The 21,244-nt window shown below is 35.7% G+C and overlaps 1 protein-coding gene and 1 long non-coding RNA gene across 6 annotated transcripts in view; one reads left to right on the forward strand and one right to left on the reverse strand.

The window, feature by feature from the left end:
• Positions 1-21,244, reverse strand: part of LOC126754689 (uncharacterized) — a 33,692-nt gene that overhangs the window by 3,223 nt on the left and 9,225 nt on the right. The window lies entirely within an intron of this gene.
• On the forward strand, positions 637-20,439 carry LOC126754580 (uncharacterized). Of its 5 annotated transcripts, none has more exons than XM_050466679.1 (4): positions 637-965; positions 17,706-17,950; positions 18,009-18,352; positions 18,460-20,439. In XM_050466679.1, exons 2-4 carry the CDS (start codon positions 17,745-17,747, stop codon positions 18,921-18,923), a joined length of 1,014 nt encoding a protein of 337 aa, XP_050322636.1. In that variant the 5' UTR covers positions 637-965; positions 17,706-17,744; the 3' UTR covers positions 18,924-20,439. The 5 variants fall into 5 exon arrangements, with proteins under 5 accessions (XP_050322636.1, XP_050322641.1, XP_050322637.1 ...); XM_050466684.1 differs by having other exon boundaries at positions 18,009-18,343; XM_050466680.1 differs by having other exon boundaries at positions 637-770.

Below are 21,244 nucleotides of genomic sequence, written 5' to 3' on the forward strand. Positions count from 1 at the left end.
GACATAGCTATAGTAGTTTCCGAGATATGTACAAAAAACTTAGTAGAGGGCGGGGCCACGCCCACTTTTCCAAAACAATTGCGTCCAAATATGCCCCTCCCTAGTGCGATCCTTTGTGCCAAATTTCACTTTAATATCTTTATTTATGATTTAGTTATGACACTTTATAGGGTTTCGGTTTCCGCCATTTTGGGGGCGTGGCAGTGGGCCGATTTTGCCTATCTTCGAACGTAACCTTCTTATGGAGCCAAGAAATACGTGTACCAAGTTTCATCATGATATCTCAATTTTTACTCAAGTTAACGGACATCCGGATTTTAACTCTACTCGTCACCCTGATCACTTTGGTATATATAACACTATATCTGACTTTTTTAGTTTTAGGACTTACAAACAACCGTTATGTGAACAAAATTATAATACTCTCCTTAGCAACTTTGTTGCGAGAGTATAATAAAAGCGAGCGTTTGAAACAGCTGAGGCCTAATGACAATTAATGTTATGAATAAAGAAATGTAAAGAAATAGAAAAAACCAACCGATCAAACCACTCCATGTTGTAGCGATTGTTCATTTGGCCAAAGTGATCGTTGCTAAGGTGCTGATGGTCGTACCTTTTCAGTTTGATAGAAGCCATTGCGTACATCGGTCGTGACTGTCTGTGGTCGGACGATCAATCTGGCTTTATACGGGGAGTTGTTTATTAACAGCTCGTATTTGTACTTTTTCGGTGTTAAATTTTTACAATTGAACTATTTTGAGAAAATAGAGGTATTTAAATGCTGCAGCCTTTAACTAAATAGTTACTAAGAATGTGTGAAGAGTTAGCAAAATATATATGCATGATAGAAAACAACCAGTATCATTGATGGACATCATATGCTGAAGCTTGTGAAGTTGTTTATCAATTTTCAATTGAATTGACATCGATTTACACAGTGTTCTAAGGAATAACAAAGTTGAATCGTGAGTTTCAAAGTGTACATTGTGTATGTGTACGTTTAAAATTCTTAAGAGTGATTTAGAGCGATGAAAGTCTTCCCAGGGTTTTATTAAAATAACAAGTAATGTGCAGCTAAGGGAATATTTTATATTTTAATAATTTGCAGGGATCAAAGTCGTCGAAATACAAATGTTGGCGTAACTTTATAAGAGAATTCAACATTCATATTCGACTAAAAGGTGAAGGATACAATCATATTTGGTATCTGAACAACTTATATATACATATTATAGGTCTTAAGTTCTCTTGTTGCGAGAGTAGAAAAACATCAAATAGAATATTAGAAGAACATTTATAACTGGTTAATTATTTTTACTTTGCAAATTTTTTTAAGTATGTACAAGTATTACGCAGAAGTTTACAAAAATTTATGTTTCCTTGTAAAAATAATTATACTTTGAATGTCATTAACTGAATTGATATTTTTGAAAATCTTTGAGAATATACATACATACATAAATATCTGCATTTAAAGTTGTTGAAATACTTGTGAAATATGTGTTTAATTTTTAGGGGAGTTCAGTGCTCGCTTTTCCATTTCAACATTGGGCTCACATTTAGTGGTTATTAATTTTTGGCTTTAGAATTTGATAGATGAGTAACCCCTTTATGATCTGCCTTGATGTTATCCGAAATATGCGGATGCTTTCACATAATTTTTCCGTTTTTATGAGGTTTTTTTTCCATGTTAGAAATAATTTAATAATCAATGCAATAGAATCGTTAAATTAAATTTATCAGTGTTTAATAATATAACATACTAACATAATTGTGGTTTCATGTATATTTAAAATTGAAATACTACTCGTCTAAACAGAAGTGCTATGCTTTTATACAAATCTATACTGAGATTATCACTCAGACCACATACAACCAATCATTTTTTACAATTACTTTCGTATATATTATTGTTATACCATAACAGAATTTCTAATAAATATACAAGGTGACTTGCCATAAAGAGGAAATTTAGAAGATACACATTTGCAAAAAGAAGCAGCAATCACTACCACGCATTGCACACAAATAAGTGTTTATGTAAATATTATATATTATATGTGTTTATGTAGTTTTATAACTGATGAGTTATAACTAATGAGTTACGTATTTGGAAATTTTTCGTCACTACGCCCAGACAACAGTTAAAAATAACTTTCAAATATAAATAAAAAAGTTCCCAACTTTGAACAATGTTGCATAACATATTGTGAAAAAAGTACTCGGAAATTGTAAATAAAACGCAACATTTTTAAATATTCATCAATTTTTCATCAATTTTGTCGCTTTCAAAGTAATCTCTGCCAGATGTAATACACTTATGCCAATGCTTTTTCCAGTTCTCAAAACACTTTTTATAATCACTTTTTGGGATGGCCTTCAGCTCCTCGAGCGGCGATATCAGTTTGGGGAACGAAAAGAAATAAAGAATCACAAGAAACCAAACCTGATGAATAAGGTGATTGATGGGTGGTTTTCATTGTGTTTTTGGCTTTAATTCGGTCATAAACGTAATCTTTTTGAAAAAAGTTCAGCTTAATCGAAACAATTCGAGCAACAACGCATTTCATACCCAAAATATCATATCGAGAGATGTCTTTAGCCAGTTATCTGACGATTTTCGAGCACCATATCTTCCTTTCTTTTAATATTTTCGTCAGTTGAAGAGGTCGAAGCTCGTCCAGAACGAGGCATGTCTATAACGAACTCTCCACCGTCGCACTAAGGGGTATTTGATGCAAAAAACCGGTCATAATTATTTAGGGACTTATATTATCTTTAAATATAATAAAAAACAATATTGAATCAATATATAGCATTTATTAATAAAAATACATGATTAGAATAGAAAAAAAATACTGAAAATAAAATAATATAATTTAAAAAAAATTAATCGGTTTCAGGATAATTTACTTCGCTGATTACATCAGAATCCTCTTCCTCGACAGTATTCTCGTCTGACCTATTGAGATTAGGTGTTGCTGCAGTTAAAATTGATTTTGCTTCCTCGGAAAATGGCATGAGTTTCTTCTTATTCTTTGGACGATTGCAGCTGATAAGTGGATCGGATGTTAAAAGCAGTCTGTTCAAAACATCTCTGTTACACTCGATCCTCGAAAACTTTCGGGCAAAATCTACCCGATATTTTCTGATATGTTTATTTCGGGCCTCAGCTGCCTCCTCGGATAATTGTCCAATTGGAAGAATTGCCTCTTGCAGCACCTGCGCTCCGTGTATGAGGATTTTGTGGACAGTTGGCGACATTGGATACCAACCGTACATTTCCACATACAATTTTGCCGTGTCTTGGGCATAATCATCGAATTTTTGAGGATCAATCTCATGACCACTTGATATTATTTCAAGAATAACTTTAAATCTTTTGATTACTTCGATGTTGATGCCGGTGATGCGAGAAGAGCATTCTGCATTTTCGAAAAATCTCCCAGATGTATTCCCGTCATTACTGTTTCCAAAACCAGGTTTAGGAACATCAACCAGTAGACCCATTTCATCTTTAAAACATTTTTGTATTGTCTCTTTTGTTTCCTTAATAATCTTTTTGTCTTCTGCTGTACGGGCTTGCCAATTCTTTATGGGTTCTTTATATGCTAAGTGCAACAACAACTCAAAAAACCGTATTCGGGCGTGGAGTACTGAGAGGCCAAACTTTAAAGCCTCTTGATTTATGACACCTTTTTTTAATTTATTAAAATCTTTTGAAGTCTGACCGCATACATAACATCGCATAGTAGAGGTTGTATCCGTTGCAGCGTTACAAACTTTCCCGTCTACCATTGTCAGTAATATTTTATGATTGATGTGCGCTGATGTTTCACTGTCTCTTGTATCTTCCAGATTTCTGGCTTGATTTTCGATGTATTCTATTTCTTGTTTTGTTACATCTTTTGTTTCGTGAGTAAATTGAGCTCTAATAGGCCTGCAGAATCTCACCGAAGAAGGCGTAGGGTTTTGCCAAATGGTTTTTGTTGTTTCACCATTGAAGGTAACAACCAACCTCACTGGAACAATCGAGCTCACTAATATACTTGAATCGTCACCAGAAAGATTTTCAAATTTTTGCTTAAATGGAGTTTGGTGTGATCCATCGCACCCCATTTTGATATCAAAAGAAGGCTCTGCTTCTCGGCGTCAGTTAATGTATCTATGACTTCTTTTAAATATTGGATGAGGCGCAAAGCCGTATGATCCAACAAAGCTTGAAGTTCTACATTAAAGCTAGTCTCTGTAACCGTTATTTTATCTTCCTCCGGGTAAGCACTTTTTTTGCCTTTTGCAGCAAAGAGTAGCAAGGATAGATAGTTTTACGTCCGCCTTGTAATAAATTCCACTGACTTCTTGTGAAATTACCTTCAACAAATAAGGATAATGCTTCTTCTATAGTATATTTTTTTCCACGTGGTCTTTTTTAGATGAAATTATATTTCTGATCTTCTTGGCTCTCGTAGGTGTTGAAGTTATTTCCTTAATCATCTTTGAAGTGTGTAGGTTTCCGGAAGTGCCCTGACTTACACATGCAGCAAAAGTCAACTCCTCGACAGGTACGTGAGCCCGTAAATCTACAGTTCTGCGCCGCTTACTCCTTTCGCTTAATTCACGAAACTCTTTGACTGGACGACCAGGCTTGTCCGACCACGAAGGAAGTTCTAATGTTGTTCTTAGCCATTCTTCGTTATTTTTTACGAACCTCTCATCAGTGTTACGAGCTGCTGACCATTTTTTTTTTTAAATCTGTCTTGAAATGCCTCAAAGAACGAGACAAAACATTTCTATCCTCTGTTGGGCATGACGTCAACTGAGCAATTCTATCTTCCAGAAAGGTGAATTTTTCGTTCATTTTTTTTCCTTTGTACTCCTTTATAATAACGTATAATTCCATTCGGGTGATATTTTTCAACATTGCTGCAGAATCTGTGAAAATTTGTATTTTGTATATGTAATATTAAAACGACGTGAAAGGTTTTGACTATAAAATTGTACTCAGCTCTGGTTGCCCAGAGCTCCTTTATTTATAGAGCCCACAGTATGTACACATATCTTAAGCATAAGTGTTTTCAAGGGCAGACACAATTGTCTATTGTTAGTTTAGGGTCATTTCCGATCCTTTTGGATCGATGTGCATTTAGGTAATTGAATACAAATGTGCATGTGACCTTGAAAACAACCCATATTATGTAGCATAAAACAATACCCGAAATGAATATTTGTTACAATGATGATTGAAATGAGTATTTGTACATACATATTTATAATTACAACTGTATTTTTATGTGTTAGCGATAATGACTGTTCAGAAATCTGAACAGTATAGAATTACACCGTGCACTTTAAAAAAATACCTATAAAAATGGGGTGGGTTGGGGGACAATTTTACTTCTGTTTCGGATAGAAGAAAGTCCAAATTACATTTCCGTACCAGAATTCTGGCGCGACAAATCCCGACAAATAAACAAAAACAATAATGTTATACTTTTTTTTGTAAAAATACTACATTCTTGCAAAGGCAACTAACAACATCAGTTTAAATGCTTAAATTTAAAAATAAATTGACTGTTATACGTCTTAATCATAAGTACATACCTTTTACTTCCATATTCAATAAAGAATTTCCAAGTAAATCTCCACACGCAGCCGTATCAACCAAAGGAAATTATGTAAATAATCGAGAACGCCGAGAACAGAGACACGCGTTACACTCAATGATTGGGTTCCGGCTGGATCCGTGGCGAGAACGAGGTAAAAAGCGGGCGGGGGAGGGTTGCGCAGGTTGAAGCGGTTATTGTAAATAGTAAAACATGCGGCGTAAATACCATTTGGCAAAGTTTAGTAAAACCACTTTTGACCGGTTTTTTGCATCAAATACCCCTTAGTGCGTCGCTGAAGGTTTTGTACCATTCGTAAGCTTATGTTTTTGATAAAACTGAATTACCGTAAGCCTTTTCCAATACTCGCAATGATTCCACACAAGAAATTGGTTTGAATAACAAAATTTTAGACAAATTCTTTGTTCGATATTTTTATCCATTGTAAAAATCGAAAAACACTATTGAGGTGTACCGGCTTAGCAGCTGCTGTAACCAAGCGAAAGCGTTCTAAGACATTACAATGCAAACTTTACTATTAACCAGAAGTCCCCTTGGTTTGTGGCTAAGGTGTACTTAAATTATTTTATTATAAAGTGTGCAATACTGTAAAAAGGTATGATATTAGTAAAATAATAAAGACAAAAACGGGTTAAAATTTTAACCTTTCTTCAAATTTTTAAAATAATTTATAAAAATTGTCTATGATTTGCTATGAAGCTCAATCAACTTCTTGAATTTTTATTTTATAAATTATGTACTTAAGTTTATGAAAAATGTGTAATTTTCAAACTTGTTAGTTGATAACATGATAAAGAATTAGATAGATAATTTAATTCTGCCCTATTCGTTGAATAATATCCTTTGTTCAGCTCAAATAGATTCGATGGCTTTCCCACACTCTAACGCGGAATCCATTCTAGCTTTCTGAACGAAATGGTATACTTTGAGAGTATTGGAATATGTCGCAACAGAACCATTTCTCCATTAAATTCTGCAGTCTAAATGCAGTCCAAACTATTTCAACCGAAGATTATGTGATGGCATCGATATATCTAGAGAATTCAGATACACAATTTGAAACTTTACGTTTTCATTTTCATCAACAACAGTGGTGAAAGATTTAAAAACAAAAAATTGCCTGACAACAACTACGATATCTGGAAATAAACTCCGTCCACAGAAGTGCAGAAATTGTCTGTCAGTTTAATGCATTGTTTTGCATTTGGTTTCAGTTCTATTCTATATATTGTAGATAAAGACTGCTAACATTTTTCATAAAACTAAATTATCCGAGACCCGATGAAATTGGTCGCTAGGTCGAAAATTGGCAGACTGTTTTCTGCAATGTTGTTTTCGATACTTGTTCAACTCACCAGAGATTGAGGGCTTTTAGAAAATCTTCAGTACTTCTCTATTGTCCCCGTTGCAATTTTATGCCATAATTCAAAATATACATTTTTACTTTCAATTTCACGAATTGTTGGTATTTGCTTTACTTATATATTCAAGAATATTAAATATGTATATACCAAACTAAAAGTCATAAAGAAATTCGTAACTTTGTGATATTCCTTTTGTGATAGGCATTGAAAAATTGAAAGTTTCCCAAACTATAATTATTTTGTTATTTGAAATCAAAACTAAAGAGACAGTTAAACAAATACAAACAAACTTTTTCGGTGAAACTTCAATTAAAAATCATATTGAGGGCGACACACCAAATATGGCGAGAGAAAATACTTACACTTCATACTTGGTAAAAGAATTATGAATGGTCAAGTAATAAAGCAAATCGGTATATTGCGGTATAGAAATTTCGTGTTCTTTTATGGGTGCGTACAATACGTACAAGTGCGAATGCAATATTTATGGGTACACAAAATTTCGTAATGAATGCAAAATCCAACGAAAATAAGCAGTAATGAATGTTGATTCATTAAATACCTATGAAATATGTTATTCTTAATGAGATTTCAAGATTCTGTCTTCGATTTTATACTTTCTTTTACTTCTTAAATTAAAATGTTAATAAGGTTAATAGCATTTTAACAGGATATATTAAGTTTGCCACGCTGTTTGTAACACGCCAACGGAAACATCACAGACCTTATAAAGATTTTATATGATCAGTTGATGAATTGAGTCGATTTAGCCGTGTCCGTCTGTCTGTCTATCCTTCCGCCCTATATATACGTCTCTATATATACAAACTAGTCCCTCAGTTTTAGAGATATCGATCTGAAGTTTTGCACCCATCCTTTTCTCACAAAGAATCTGCTCATATGTCGGAGGTGCCGATACTGTAGCGAATAGGTGCCATACAAACTGAATGATCGGAATCAAGTGCTTATATAATATAAAAGGCATCTTTCCTATTTGTGAAAGGTATTCGCTGCAACCGAAGTTAACGTTTATTTCTTGTTACTTATAAAATCAAAATATTGATTTTTAAGAGGCTACTACAAGGTGTGTTTCAAAGTCAGCAGGATTTAAAAAAAAGACAAAACAAATGGTTTTTTCGGCAAAATCAATTTATTTTATTCAAAATAGTCTCCTTCTGCCTCAATTCAGCTTTTTGCGCAGTCCAAAAGCATGTCGAACGAGTGTTTTAGCTCGTTGGCCGGCTCGAACGGCCTCTACGTCTGCATAACGCTTTCCTTTCATAGTCAAATGCATTTATCCGAAAAGGAAGAAGTCGCACGGTGCCGTATCAGGTGAATACGGGGAGTGGTTAATGTTTAAAATGTGGTTTTTGGTCAAATAATCGGTCACAATCTGTCCTTCGAATGTTGCATTCTGAGCAATTTTTGGTCGTCAGTCAATTTGTGCGGTTGCTTCGTAAGCCCAAATGTTTGGTCAAAATTCGATAAATCGATGTTTTTGAGATGTTCAATTCCATTTCCATGAATTTCAATGATGATTTTTTTGGCTGATTTTTGATGAATTCACCCACAGTTTCGATGGAATTTCGGGTGATCACGGATTTAGATTGGCCCACATGTTGATCGTCATTTATGTCCTCTCGACCACTTTGAATACGTTGAAACCACTGGAGCTCTCAGCTACGGGATAGGCAATCACCGCCATAAACTTGTTTCATCAATTGAAAAGTTTCGATAAAAATTTCACCAATTTTAAAACAAAATTTAATGTTGGCTCTTTTTTCGAAGCTCATTTTCGCACCGATAACACAAACATTCTGACACTTAAAACTCAATAACTTCACTTCCAATCAATGAAATGTCATGAAGTCGTCATATAGATGGCTTTAAAAAGTCCTGTGGATTTAAAAAGTTCTGTTTACTTTGAAAAGCACCTTGTATCTTCATAGTCAGAACAATTTTGACAAAATTACTGTTCAAAATGATAGTTATACGAGTATTTCATAATAATAGTTTAAATTATGTCAAAAAATGAAAACAAATTTAGAAAAATCTGTTAAATATTTAGCTTAATATTTCAATACTCTGTTATCTGTTCCAATAAAATTAATATTTTCGGTTGAAGACATTATATATTCATTTCAAAAAAAAAAACTAAGAGAACAATCCGTCAAACATGATAACGATATTTGCCAATATCATTTTCATTTTTTTTTTTTGTCATTCCAAATAAGGAAAAGTATCGGGTTTTCCAATAGGGATAGTATGATTTCTAATTGTCGTTTCGGCCATTTTTAATATGTCTATAATTTTATTTCATTGTATTCATTAATGTTTACAACTTCATCATAGAAAAATATACGTAAGAACAACCTTTACAAATTATTCAATTTTAAACTAATAATAAATAATTAAGAAAGTCATTTTCTCCAATGAGGCTCTATTCCATCTGAGTGGTGAGAGAAATAATCAAAACATTCGAAAGCAAAGAAAACCCACAAATTATTCATGAATAACGATTACATTTCCCCAAATTGAGACAGTTTTTTTAAGTTTTTGGTCTGGCAGAGATATCGGCCGGTACTTGGAGAGCGGTACAGATCGATGATAACCAACTTTTTATGGCCGCAATAGGAAGAAGTTGCTCGTTACATCTGGTTTCATCAGGACGGGACTACGTAGCACATAGTACGTGCAACAACCGAATTATTGCGAGCAAGGTTTGGAGATTCCATTATTTCAAGAAATTGTGACATTGAATGCCCTCCATTAAGTTGTGATTTAACACCATTAAACTACTTCTTGCGGAATCATTGGTCTTAAGCAATAAACCAGACTCTCTTCATATCACTCTTATTTTATATTGATAATATTTAAATTGGTTTGTGACTGTGCTAAAATCCTTATAAGCGTTTAAAGAAATTAAAAAGTCCTCTATTAAGGTTAACGAAAAATAAATGTTTTCAAAATTTGATGATGATCAGCACTTACATTGGCCTACCTTTGTACCGAGTAAAATAATAAATTCATGTTAGTTAAAACATATTCTATTATGATGAATGGGGCCAATAGTTAGCAATTTCTCCTAATAATGATTTTTAATTTTATTGCAGCCTCTCATACTTACATATTGCGGAAGTATCTAATAATCAAATGCGACTAAACTTAGACTCACTTAACTATTTATTAAGTTTCTTTTTTTTTTAATTAATTACCAGAGTATCGTAAAATAATGTGAATTTATAGTTTTTTAAGTTGTCAAAATTGCATTTTTTGTATTTTCTGTAATAGGATGTAAATTTTAAAAGTCGTTATGGCACATTGTAATATTTTCAACGTTATCAAATTGATATCGTTGACTCACCTCTCAGCTTCCTACGAAACTCAGAAATACAGCAAAAGAGTTAAGCAACAAACTCGCATATGCACAATAGGCTAATGACTCACGAATACATGCATAATTACATTTACATTACATTGTTTGTTTATTGTTGCCAATACTTGTGGTATTTTAACAGAAATTTTTGTGGTTTTGTTAATGCTTATATGCGTTATTTCACACTTTACAAACTCTTTACACATAAAGTAAGCGCTTGAAGATGTTTTGAAATTCGCATTGAACTAACTAATACTATATATCAATAATATTCGATGTCAAGGTTTTTCTTCCATAATATTGATTTCATTCACAACTTTTAACAAATATGCTGCTTTGGAGCTGGTAAATCGCAAAATATTTACGAGGAGTATGTACTATATGTACAATATTATGTACATAACTAAATTTCGACCATGTGCCAACTACTGAAGTACATTGTAAAAATTGTAGAAATATTGATTACGACAGTTTCATCCCTTTTCTTTTAGAATAATTCCACTCACAGAAAAGGCATGTTTACAATGATGAAACATGAAATGAAAGTGTCAGAAATTGATTTATTAATGCAAGTATAGCATATTTAAGTTCCAAATTTTAATTTTCAAAGTTTTTAGTTAATAATACTTAAGATAATGAACTAGATAGCCAGGGTGGATTATTCTTAATTTTTAACAATAACATTTACTGTTTTTAATTATAGTTATTTTAAAATTTTATTTTATTCAGCTCTATTCGTAGAATAATATTCTTAGTTAACTGATTCGATGATTTTCCCACACTCCATTGGGGAAGTATAGCTTTCTGAACAGAATCATTTATTCTGAAATCATCATGGGAATACATGGCAACTGGTGCATTTCCAATCAATGGTTGCTTCAATAGTATTTAATGTGATATTTTTATTTTTTTTTAATTGCGATAGATTCACATTACGCTGAAGAATAGGTGAACCAATTTTCAATCGAAGATTATGTTATGGCATTCCGGAAATTAGAACACAATTTGAAAAGTTACGTCTTCATTTCCATAAAAGGCAGTAGCGAATGACACGTGCGATGTTTTGCTCCAAGGAATGAATCGAAGACGGATTGTTTACATAGACTTTAGACTTTACATATCTCCACAGGAAAAAACGGTGTGATATCACAAAATCGTGGTGGCCAATCGACCGGCCCAAAACGTGAAATTATCTGCTCACCGAAGTGCTCTCTCAATATATCCATTAATTGATGCGATGTGTGGAAAGTGGCGCCGTTTTGCTGAAACCAATTGTCGCCGGGATCACGAGCTTCAATTTCAAGCATCAAATAGCGTTAATGGTAGCCATTGACGGTTACGTTCTCATCGGCATAATTTTTGAAGAAATGTGGACCCAAGTAGGCCTCATCGCTGAACAAAATTTTGCTCGAAAACGCCGGATATCGAGCGGCTTCAATTCTTGGCCAAGATGTATTTTGTACGCTTTCAGTTTAAGATATCGCGGTAAAATGTGCCAAGTCGTTTCATACGTCAGTCCGAGTTGATGGGAACGGCGCCAAATCGACTCTCCACGGTCTTCATGTACACTCTCAGCTACTGCTGAATATTATCCCATAATTAATGCTGGGCCTCAAGATGGGTGATGGTACTTATTACGGATAGTACGCTCAGTAGGCCGATTATGTTAACCATAAGTTGAGCAAAGCGCGCTAAACACTTTCTTTACAGAATTAAAAGTAAAAGATTTGTAAACGTCGTTCTGTAGTAAGTGACAACTTGACACGACCCACGTGTGATCTGACAAAAAAAGGCTATTGAAAAAAGTACCTCTACTTGGATCACGTGTTATTTGTGCTGATTAATCAATTTCCAATCGTATACGCATATGTATTCATGACCAACCAAAATGTCTCAAGACTACACCATATACTTCTTCTTCTTATTAATTGGCGTAGACACCGCTTACGCGATTATAGCCGAGTTAACAACAGCGCGCCAGTCGTTTCTTCTTTCGCTACGTGGCGCCAATTGGATATTCCAAGCGAAGCCAGGTCCTTCTCCACTTGGTCCGGAGTGGAGGTCTTCCTCTTCCTCTGCTTCCCCCTCGGGTACTGCGTCGAATACTTTCAGAGCTGGAGTATTTTCATCTATCCGGACAACATGACCAAGCCAGCGTAGCCGCTGTCTTTTAATTCGCTGAACTATGTCAATGTCGTCATATATCTCATACAGCTCATCGTTCCATCGAATGCGATATTCGCCGTGGCCAATGCGCAAAGGACCATACATCTTTCGCAGAACCTTTCTCTCGAAAACTCGTAACGTCGACTCATCGGTTGCTTTCATCGTCCAAGCCTCTGCACCATATAGCTGGTCGGGAATTATGAGCGACTTATAGAGTTTGGTTTTTGTTCGACGAAAGAGGACTTTACTTCTCAATTGCTTACTCAGTCCGAAGTAGCATCTGTTGGCAAGAGTTATTCTGCGTTAGATTTCGAGGCTGACATCATTTTTGGTGGCTGACATTATTGTTGGTGTTGATACTAGTTCCAAGATAGACAAAATTATCTACGACTTCGAAGTTATGACTGTTTACAGTGACGTGGGTGCCTAGTCGCGAGTGCGACGACTATTTGTTTGATGACAGGGGATATTTCGTCTTGCCTTCGTTCACTGCCTGACCCATTTGCTTTGCTTCCTTAACTATTCTGGAGAAAGCAAAGCTAACGGCGTGGGTGTTGAGGTGTTGATATCAATATCATCGGCATACGCCAGCAGCTGTACACTCTTATAGAAGATGGTACCTTCTCTATTTAGTTCTGCTGCTCGAACTATTTTCTCCAGAAGCAGGTTGAAAACGTCGCACGATAGGGAGTCGCCTTGTCTGAAACCTCGTTTGGTATCGAACGGCTCGGAGAGGTCCTTCCCGATCCTGACGGAGCTTTTCGTGCTGCTCAACGTCAGTTTACACAGCCGTATTAGTTTTGCGGGGATACCAAATCCAGACATCGCGGCATAAAGGCAGCTTCTTTTCGTGCTGTCGAAAGCAGCTTTGAAATCGACGAAGAGGTGGTGTGTGTCGATTCTCTTTTCACGGGTCGTTTCCAAGATTTGACGCTTGGTGAATATCTGGTCGGTTGTTGATTTGCCAGGTCTAAAGCCACACTGATAAGGTCCAATCAGTTTGTTGATAGAACCTTATATGCGATGTTGAGGAGGCGTATCCCACGGTAGTTGGCGCAGATTGTGGGGTCTCCTTTTTTATGGATTGGGCAGACCACACTTAAATTCCAATCGTTGGGCATGCTTTCGTCCGACCATATTTTACAAAGAAGCTGATGCATGCTGCTTATCAGCTTTTCGCCGCCGTGTTTGAATAGCTCGGCCGGCAATCCATCGGCCCCCGCCGCTTTGTTGTTCTTCAGGCGGGTAATTGCTATTCGAACTTCTTCATGGTCGGGCAATGGAACGTCTGCTCCATCGTCATCGATTAGGGAATCAGGTTCGCCTTCTCCTGGCGTGGTGCGTTCACTGCCATTCAGCAGGCTGGAGAAGTGTTCCCTCCCTAATTTAAGTATGCTCTGGGCATCGGTGACTAGATCGCCTTTGGGGGTTCTACAAGAGTATGCCCCGGTCTTGAAACCTTCTGTAAACCGCCGCATTTTTTCATAGAATTTTCGAGCATTACCCCTGTCGGCCAGCTTACCAAGCTCTTCATACTCACGCATTTCGGACTCTTTCTTTTTCTGTCTGCAAATGCGTCTCGCTTCCCTCTTCAACTCTCGGTATCTATCCCATCCCGCACGTGTAGTGGTCGATCGTAACGTTGCGAGGTAGGCAGTCTGTTTTCTCTCCGCTGCGACACGGCATTCCTCGTCGTACCAGCTGTTCTTTTGCATTCTCCGAAAACCAATGGTTTCGGTTGCAGCTGTACGTAAGGAGTTTGAAATGCCGTCCGACAGTTCCCTTATACCGAGTTGTTGACGAGTGCTCTCAGAGAGCAGGAGTGCGAGCCGAGTAGAAAATCGGTCTGCTGTCTGTTGTGATTGCAACTTATCGACGTCGAGCCTTCCTTGTGTTTGTTGACGTGCGTTTGCTGCACAGAGGCGGGTGCGGATCTTGGCTGCGACAAGATAGTGGTCCGAGTCGATGTTAGGACCTCGGAGCGCACGCACGTCTAGAACACTGGGGACGTACCTTCCGTCTATCACAACATGATCGATCTGGTTGGTTGCTTTTCGATCCGGAGACAGCCAGGTAGCTTGATGTATCTTCTTGAGCTGGAATCTAGTACCACAGATAACCATATTTCGGGCCCCGGCGAAGTCAATCAGCCTCAATCCATTTGGGGATGTTTCGTCGTGGAGGCTGAATTTACCGACCGTAGTGCCAAATATACCTTCTTTGCCCACCCTGGCGTTAAAGTCGCCAAGCACGATTTTGACATCGTGGCGGGGCAGCTCTCATAAGCGCGCTCCAAGCGCTCATAGAAGGCATCTTTGGTCACATCGTCCTTCTCTTCCGTCGGGGCGTGGGCGCAAATCAGCGATATGTTGACACAAGGACCTACTCGTCTCTGCCCTTGTCCCGTCCATCGCATTTTATGGATGGCGGTGATGTCAGCCTTTATTTTCGCGAGGACATAAACCACCTGGGCAGCGGCACTTTCCCAATTATGGGTCCGGACATTCCAGGTGCATGCCCTTATATCGTAGTCCTTATTTCGTTTGCCGCGGTCGTCATCAAAAGGGGGGTCTCTCATCCGATGCTTGTTGTTCCTTTTCATTTTGGGTATTTGTTTTACGTGGCGGGTCCCAAACCCAGCGCACAACCCTATGTAGGGGATGTTTCGCCTTCTCATTTTAGCTCGCCTTCGAACGGATATTCTTAGGCTACCCAGAGGATACTTGGTCAAAGACCGGAAGTTTTGAACTGCTTGAGCCATGTGTAAAAGAATCGTTTCTGGCCACTCCCAAGTGAATGGCGATCAAAGAACTTTCCTGACTTGCGTGAACTTCTACACATAACTACATCCTTCACCACATACACAAATGTTTAAACAGTTGCTAATCTCATTGGATTAAGAAAGGCTAGGAATATCTGCCTGTTGGAAATCACCCAACAGAAAATAGACACCACCATCACCGTTTAAATCTTGCATTGTTCTGTGCAATGCGTCGAAAATATTTGTGAGCCATTATGCACTCATCTCAAATTGTGATTGAAATTTTTGTCAACACCGCCGCAATTCCTCTTATTTTATGTTACATACGATTGGTTCGTTATATTGTCTATCCATCGTTCGTCCTTCATCCAGCAAAGTAGCTACAATGCCTAATCTAAAATTACTTCACTCTTGCACTAGTAGGAGTATATGTACATACATATATTGCTATCTGTTTAATTGTGTAATAACTTATTAATTTATTGGGAAATACCAATCACTCAATTTAAATTATTCCTCTTGCACTCACATTCGCGCGAGTGTTTACAAAGAAAAATCAGTGTATTTATAAAAAGCAGAATATATTTATAATTTTCGTATTAATATATATCTATATTATAAAATTGTATTGGTAACGAAGCACAGTCCAATGTTTTACAATGCTGTATGTCGGCGCGGGCGGAACGATGTCGATCAGATCCAAAGGTCTTGACGAGGCGAAGTATAGATTCGGACGTTGGTAGCGAATTGACGTGTCGAATGGTTTAGAACGAATTGTGTCTCCTATCCCGTTGTCCATCCTTTTTGTTTAGTGGGTAGGGGTACAGTTGTGGTGAGTTGTGTTGTAGTTTCATCGGCTGTGGTGAATTGCGCAGTTGTATTAGGATGCGCCAGTTTTAACGGATAGAGGGGGTGGATGCTTAACTCATTTAAACACTATCTTTTTAAGCAAAAAAATATATAAAACGATTGTTGCATGAGTTTTGAACACATGCTTCTGATGGAATATAATTTCTTTTATTTATGAATTGTTTTTACTGTGAATATAAAAAGTTGCAAAGTATTATATGTTCGCCATCTGGTTCTAAGCCGCCTCCTTACCTATTTTCAAGTCGAATAATCCGTTCTTGAATTAAAAATAATCTGACTACACGCCTTCTTTTTTTATACATGTGTAGTATGTATGTATATGGCCATATACAAACTCTCCCCATTCATTAAGCTTCGTTGCATATACAAGTATGTATAGTTCAACTGGATTCTTAATAGCTGAGATGTAATTGAAGTGTCATACTTTGCTTTCACTTCATCAAAGGTGTATGTACTTTGGATCACTTAGACCGTTTCAAAGTAAAAATGCAAACGTAGCAATTGATCACTCCCCTATTAGTTTATGTAAAGATAATTTTTTTATATTTTATAATTACTATTAAGATGAATGTACCCTAAAAATATCTTTGACGCCTGCACACAAATTATGTTCCGTTACGCTCCGACTAACTGCAATAAACGAAGCATAGTTTGTTTCAAACATATTGTTGTATGTAATTTTAATGCTGAGCATTTTCATGTTATTTCATGTACATTTTGCAGCACATTGCCTTCGCCTTCAATGCAAGGAAAAGTGGCACGAGATTTTATGTGAAAATTTTCACTTTTAATTTTGAACTTGCAATTTTATTATTTGTTGTTTGTTGGTTTTAATTTTGTTGCGTGACCGCTGAAAACTTGGAAGATGAAACGAAAATTGTAATTTGCTAGCCAAGCGACGCTGGTAACTAATCATAAAATTATGATCACCACTTTAATTAAATAAAAAAGCATGCAAATGCAATGTATAATATATACCAAAAACAGCAGCAACAATTGACTAGGGAAAATACATGCATATACGAGTATAAATAAAACACTGCGGTACAAAAGCAATAAATTAGTACAACCTTAAATAATACTTGTATGTTTGTAGAAAATACTATGGGTGGAATAACGTGTAATTGAGAAGAGATTCTTTAATAAATATTATTTTAAAATCTAACGCAACAATAAAATTTGCAATCTAACACATTAAGACCTTAAAGTTATTTTTATACTGATTTTGCCTGCCTAAAATGGTACGATTTGACTGATAAGTATCAGTTCTATAACATAAACCGCTATTGATTTGGATATGAGAACTAAAAATATAACAATTTAGTTATAGAACTTATAAATGAATTTTGAATTCACCGTTTTCAGGTTGTGATATCATATGAAAAGTTCGATTGCGCTTCGAAAAAAATAATATCACCTTTTGAGAGTTTTTCTTTTCATCTTGTTCATGGTATATTATCTTTATTATATTCATTAATGCTGTATTTTTTATTGCTGTTGATAGACTTTTTCACTGCAAGTATAACATAATTCTTCTTTTATAGATTTCATCAGAGTATACAATCTCTCAGTTATTGTGAAAAATGCGAGGGCGCAGTCATACCACACCTCGTCGTCGTGGTCCTAAACTGCCACTACCAGCACCATGTCGAGGAAGCTATGAAGAGGTTTCAGAGTCACCTTACTATACTATTGATAATACGGAAGATATTTATGGCACAACCCTCTTGCCGTCGCAGCGCTGTTATGTGGATCCGTGGGATTTGGAGAATTACGACTATGTCAGAAAGTATTTGGACAAAATGTTCTTAATTTGTGCACATTTATAGATAAATATCCCATAACAGAAAGCTGGATTCAACGGGAGTACGTACTTCCCCTGAGCCTTACTATGAAACATCGATGCCGATTTGCCCTTATTATAGTGCACCGCCAAAAATGCATGAGAAAATACCGAATGCACAACAAAAGCGCATGGCCAAAACTATGCCGCGAAATCGACGTCGTTCCCATTGGAACCAGTCATGTCAGCTGCGTTGTTGCACATCATCAGAACCAATGTTACGTCCACATATGTATGAAGATACTCGAAGTGAACTTTTGGGTGTTGGTCGTGGCAAATACGAAGATTATATGTCGCGCGTTATCATGAATCTAGAAGCCGAAGAGGATGCATACAATGGTAATGGGAGTGAGTGTGATTGAAACAATTGATTTGCATATACTTATATAAATTTTATTCCGATAGAAATTATATATTGCCGATTAAAAATTATTCCCAAATTCATATATTTGCAGGCGTTTCATCATCATCTTCCACGGAGTTGGATAGCTCTATTGGTGAAGGATATTATCAAGCACAGTCAATAACTTCGAAGAAAACTTCTGGCTACGATGCCGTAACATTACCATCATATGGCCGACCTTCACCACAATTGCAGTTCCCAGCGCCTCCCTCACTTCCACCACCAACCTTTTCGCATGATTACTCCAATCCTTATGCAACTCTACCACATTGTAGCGTTTCTGATTGTTATGATTGCTCTATGATCTATGGCTCTCCACAACCTGTATATGATTTATACAGTAACGGAGAGTGCAGCAATAAAGGAAGTACGATTTACAGCAGCACAAGACCGTCCTCTTCACTCTACAGCGGAATTTACGCGCATAAATTCGGGTTGAGTAAAAAGGGACTTCTGCAAATTGACTATTCCTGCAGTTGGAATGATCTGGATCGTATTATGAGCCGTCATTTTTAAATATGCATATGAACAGCTTCGGAAAGAGCCAACTTATTATAACTATTCATTGTATTGAGATATTAATCTTATTATCGTTATTGTTGTGCAAGTAATACTATATATATGTATATTAGGGCGTTTTTTTAACTATTAATTTTTTTCAATCCCATCATGAAATTTCCATAAAAAATACCCAAAATTTTATTTGCTACAAAAAAGATCCGAGGTCAAAACCGCTATCATTAATACTTCTCGAGATACTCGGCTTTTTAAGTAAGGCTGTATGAAATTTTCATAGAGGGTATGTAAAAAAATTCCTACAAGTTTGTCATGTACATTTTTTCTATAGCTCTTGTCATTTACGAGATATATACAAAAAAATGCGAATTTCGTGGAGAAGTCAGGTTTAGAGCCCCGTACTACCTCGCCGGTGTGAGTTTCGACTTTGCCGCAATGGGCACTTTTGTAGAGTGTTCAATTCTGAGGAATATGTGTCTAAAGTCAAAGCGATGCCATAAAATGCCTCTGAGCAATAGAAATTCAAAGATAAAAAATCACGATTGTCCTGTATTTTCAATGGAAAGTTTTTACATGCCGCGGTCCAGTCCTAAATGTTAATATTAAGGGCTCGAATTTTCAGGAAATTTTTTTAGGGTATTTCCAAGGAAATTTCATGATGGGATTGAAAAAATGAATAGTTCAAAAAAAACATTCTAATATATATATTGTATGTTGTATATATAGTATATCTTATATTTACACTGTTTTATTATTATAAAAATATTTTATTTTGATAGACGAATATTTCTTAGTAAGTCATAAATTACCAAAAAATAAATATATTCATACTAATAGATCCAGCAATACGTTGCTGAGGCTATGGTATACTATTTAATAAATTATTTGATACAGTGAAACTTTATTGCAGATATAAAAATACAAGAGATTGTACATAAGTTATCATTTTGAAAATGATTGATACAAATATTTGTCAATGGCAAAAACTTTTACATTTCCATTCGGTATTTTATTGAAAATATATGATTACTATTATTTTTTTGGATTATTTGAAAATATATTTTATTTATGAACTGTTTTGACTTTTAAAATAATTGAGATATAAAGTACCCTATCACTTAAGTTAGATACAAATGGTACAATGTGCAAAATGTTACTGAAATTTACTCAGTAGTAAGTGTTTACTCCGGAGAAAACGTGACAGGTAATTCCTATCACTAACAACTTTGGAAATAACTTGTTCATTAAACACCTTATATATATTTGTCCTTAAAAGCAACTCAAAGAAAATGTGTTTACAAATTTCGAAGTAATGTTAAGACTTAACCCCATGGTTTTGTATACCGGTTATAACGTTTCCGTTATTATTCATAAATATCATTCACTCTATTGAATAACTTATAATAGAACAATTTTAAATACTACAATACCATAGCCATAGCAACGCTAAACCACATTATTTCAAAGAAATAAACTTAAATTCAATAAAATATCACACACCCAGTTTCGAAATTAAGCATAATGCTTAAATATGTATATTCCAATATTACACGTCCACTTAATTTGGCGAGCATGTCTTACTTATTGTCCGATATAAAAGGTAGTCGAAAAAGTAATTTCGTATTTTGCCAATAGAAGTCTTTGCAGTCGTATATCTCCAGTGCTACTGATCCCATTGTGCCATACCATATTGTGTTGGAAAGGTGAGATTTTATGCTTCATTTAACTAAATTAGGGGAAGTTGAAAAAAAGCAGCTGTTCAAAAATTAGTGAAAATAATGAAGAATTTCGCTATATTTTGAAATTTTTTTATAAAAAAGGAAGAATACCACGCAAGCCACCAATGAAATTTATGAAATTTACGGAGACGATGACATATCAGTTCGTGTAGCACAACAATTGTTAGCTCGCTTCCGTTCTGGAAATTTCGATTTACACTGATGAAATAATGCCTCTAGCGGAAAAAGGGCAAAAACTGGTAGACCAAAATGGTACATATTTGTTTATTTATTTATTATTATAAATGTAAAAAAAAATTATTTTTTTGATTTAATCGTATATCGTTGTGCGGAAAATATCGTCTAGTTTAACCAGTATTTTTTTATTTTTAGATTTCATCCACGAAAAAAAGCTTTTCTTAGCGCTGTCGGAGGTTTCGTATAACCCAAAAAAAATAATTTTTTTCCTTCATTTCGCTGTGTATTCTTGAAACATTTATATATAAATATACTATATTTACATTATATTTGAGATATGACGTTTGAACCAAGGTTTGACCGAATTCCTTCATATTCAGCGCTAAACCATATAATTTTAAAGAA

This window comes from Bactrocera neohumeralis, chromosome 4 (genome assembly GCF_024586455.1).
Source record: "Bactrocera neohumeralis isolate Rockhampton chromosome 4, APGP_CSIRO_Bneo_wtdbg2-racon-allhic-juicebox.fasta_v2, whole genome shotgun sequence".
Taxonomy (NCBI): Eukaryota; Metazoa; Arthropoda; class Insecta; order Diptera; family Tephritidae; genus Bactrocera; species Bactrocera neohumeralis.

What these genes read in the sequence shown, in the direction of transcription:
- LOC126754580 (XM_050466679.1), top strand. Translation starts at nt 17,745, where the DNA reads ATGCGAGGGCGCAGTCATACCACACCTCGTCGTCGTGGTCCTAAACTG. An exon ending in AATTACGACTATGTCAGAAA is followed by an intron (nt 17,951 to 18,008) that starts GTATTTGGACAA and finishes ATCCCATAACAG; the next exon opens with AAAGCTGGATTCAACGGGAG. An exon ending in TGCATACAATGGTAATGGGA is followed by an intron (nt 18,353 to 18,459) that starts GTGAGTGTGATT and finishes ATATATTTGCAG; the next exon opens with GCGTTTCATCATCATCTTCC.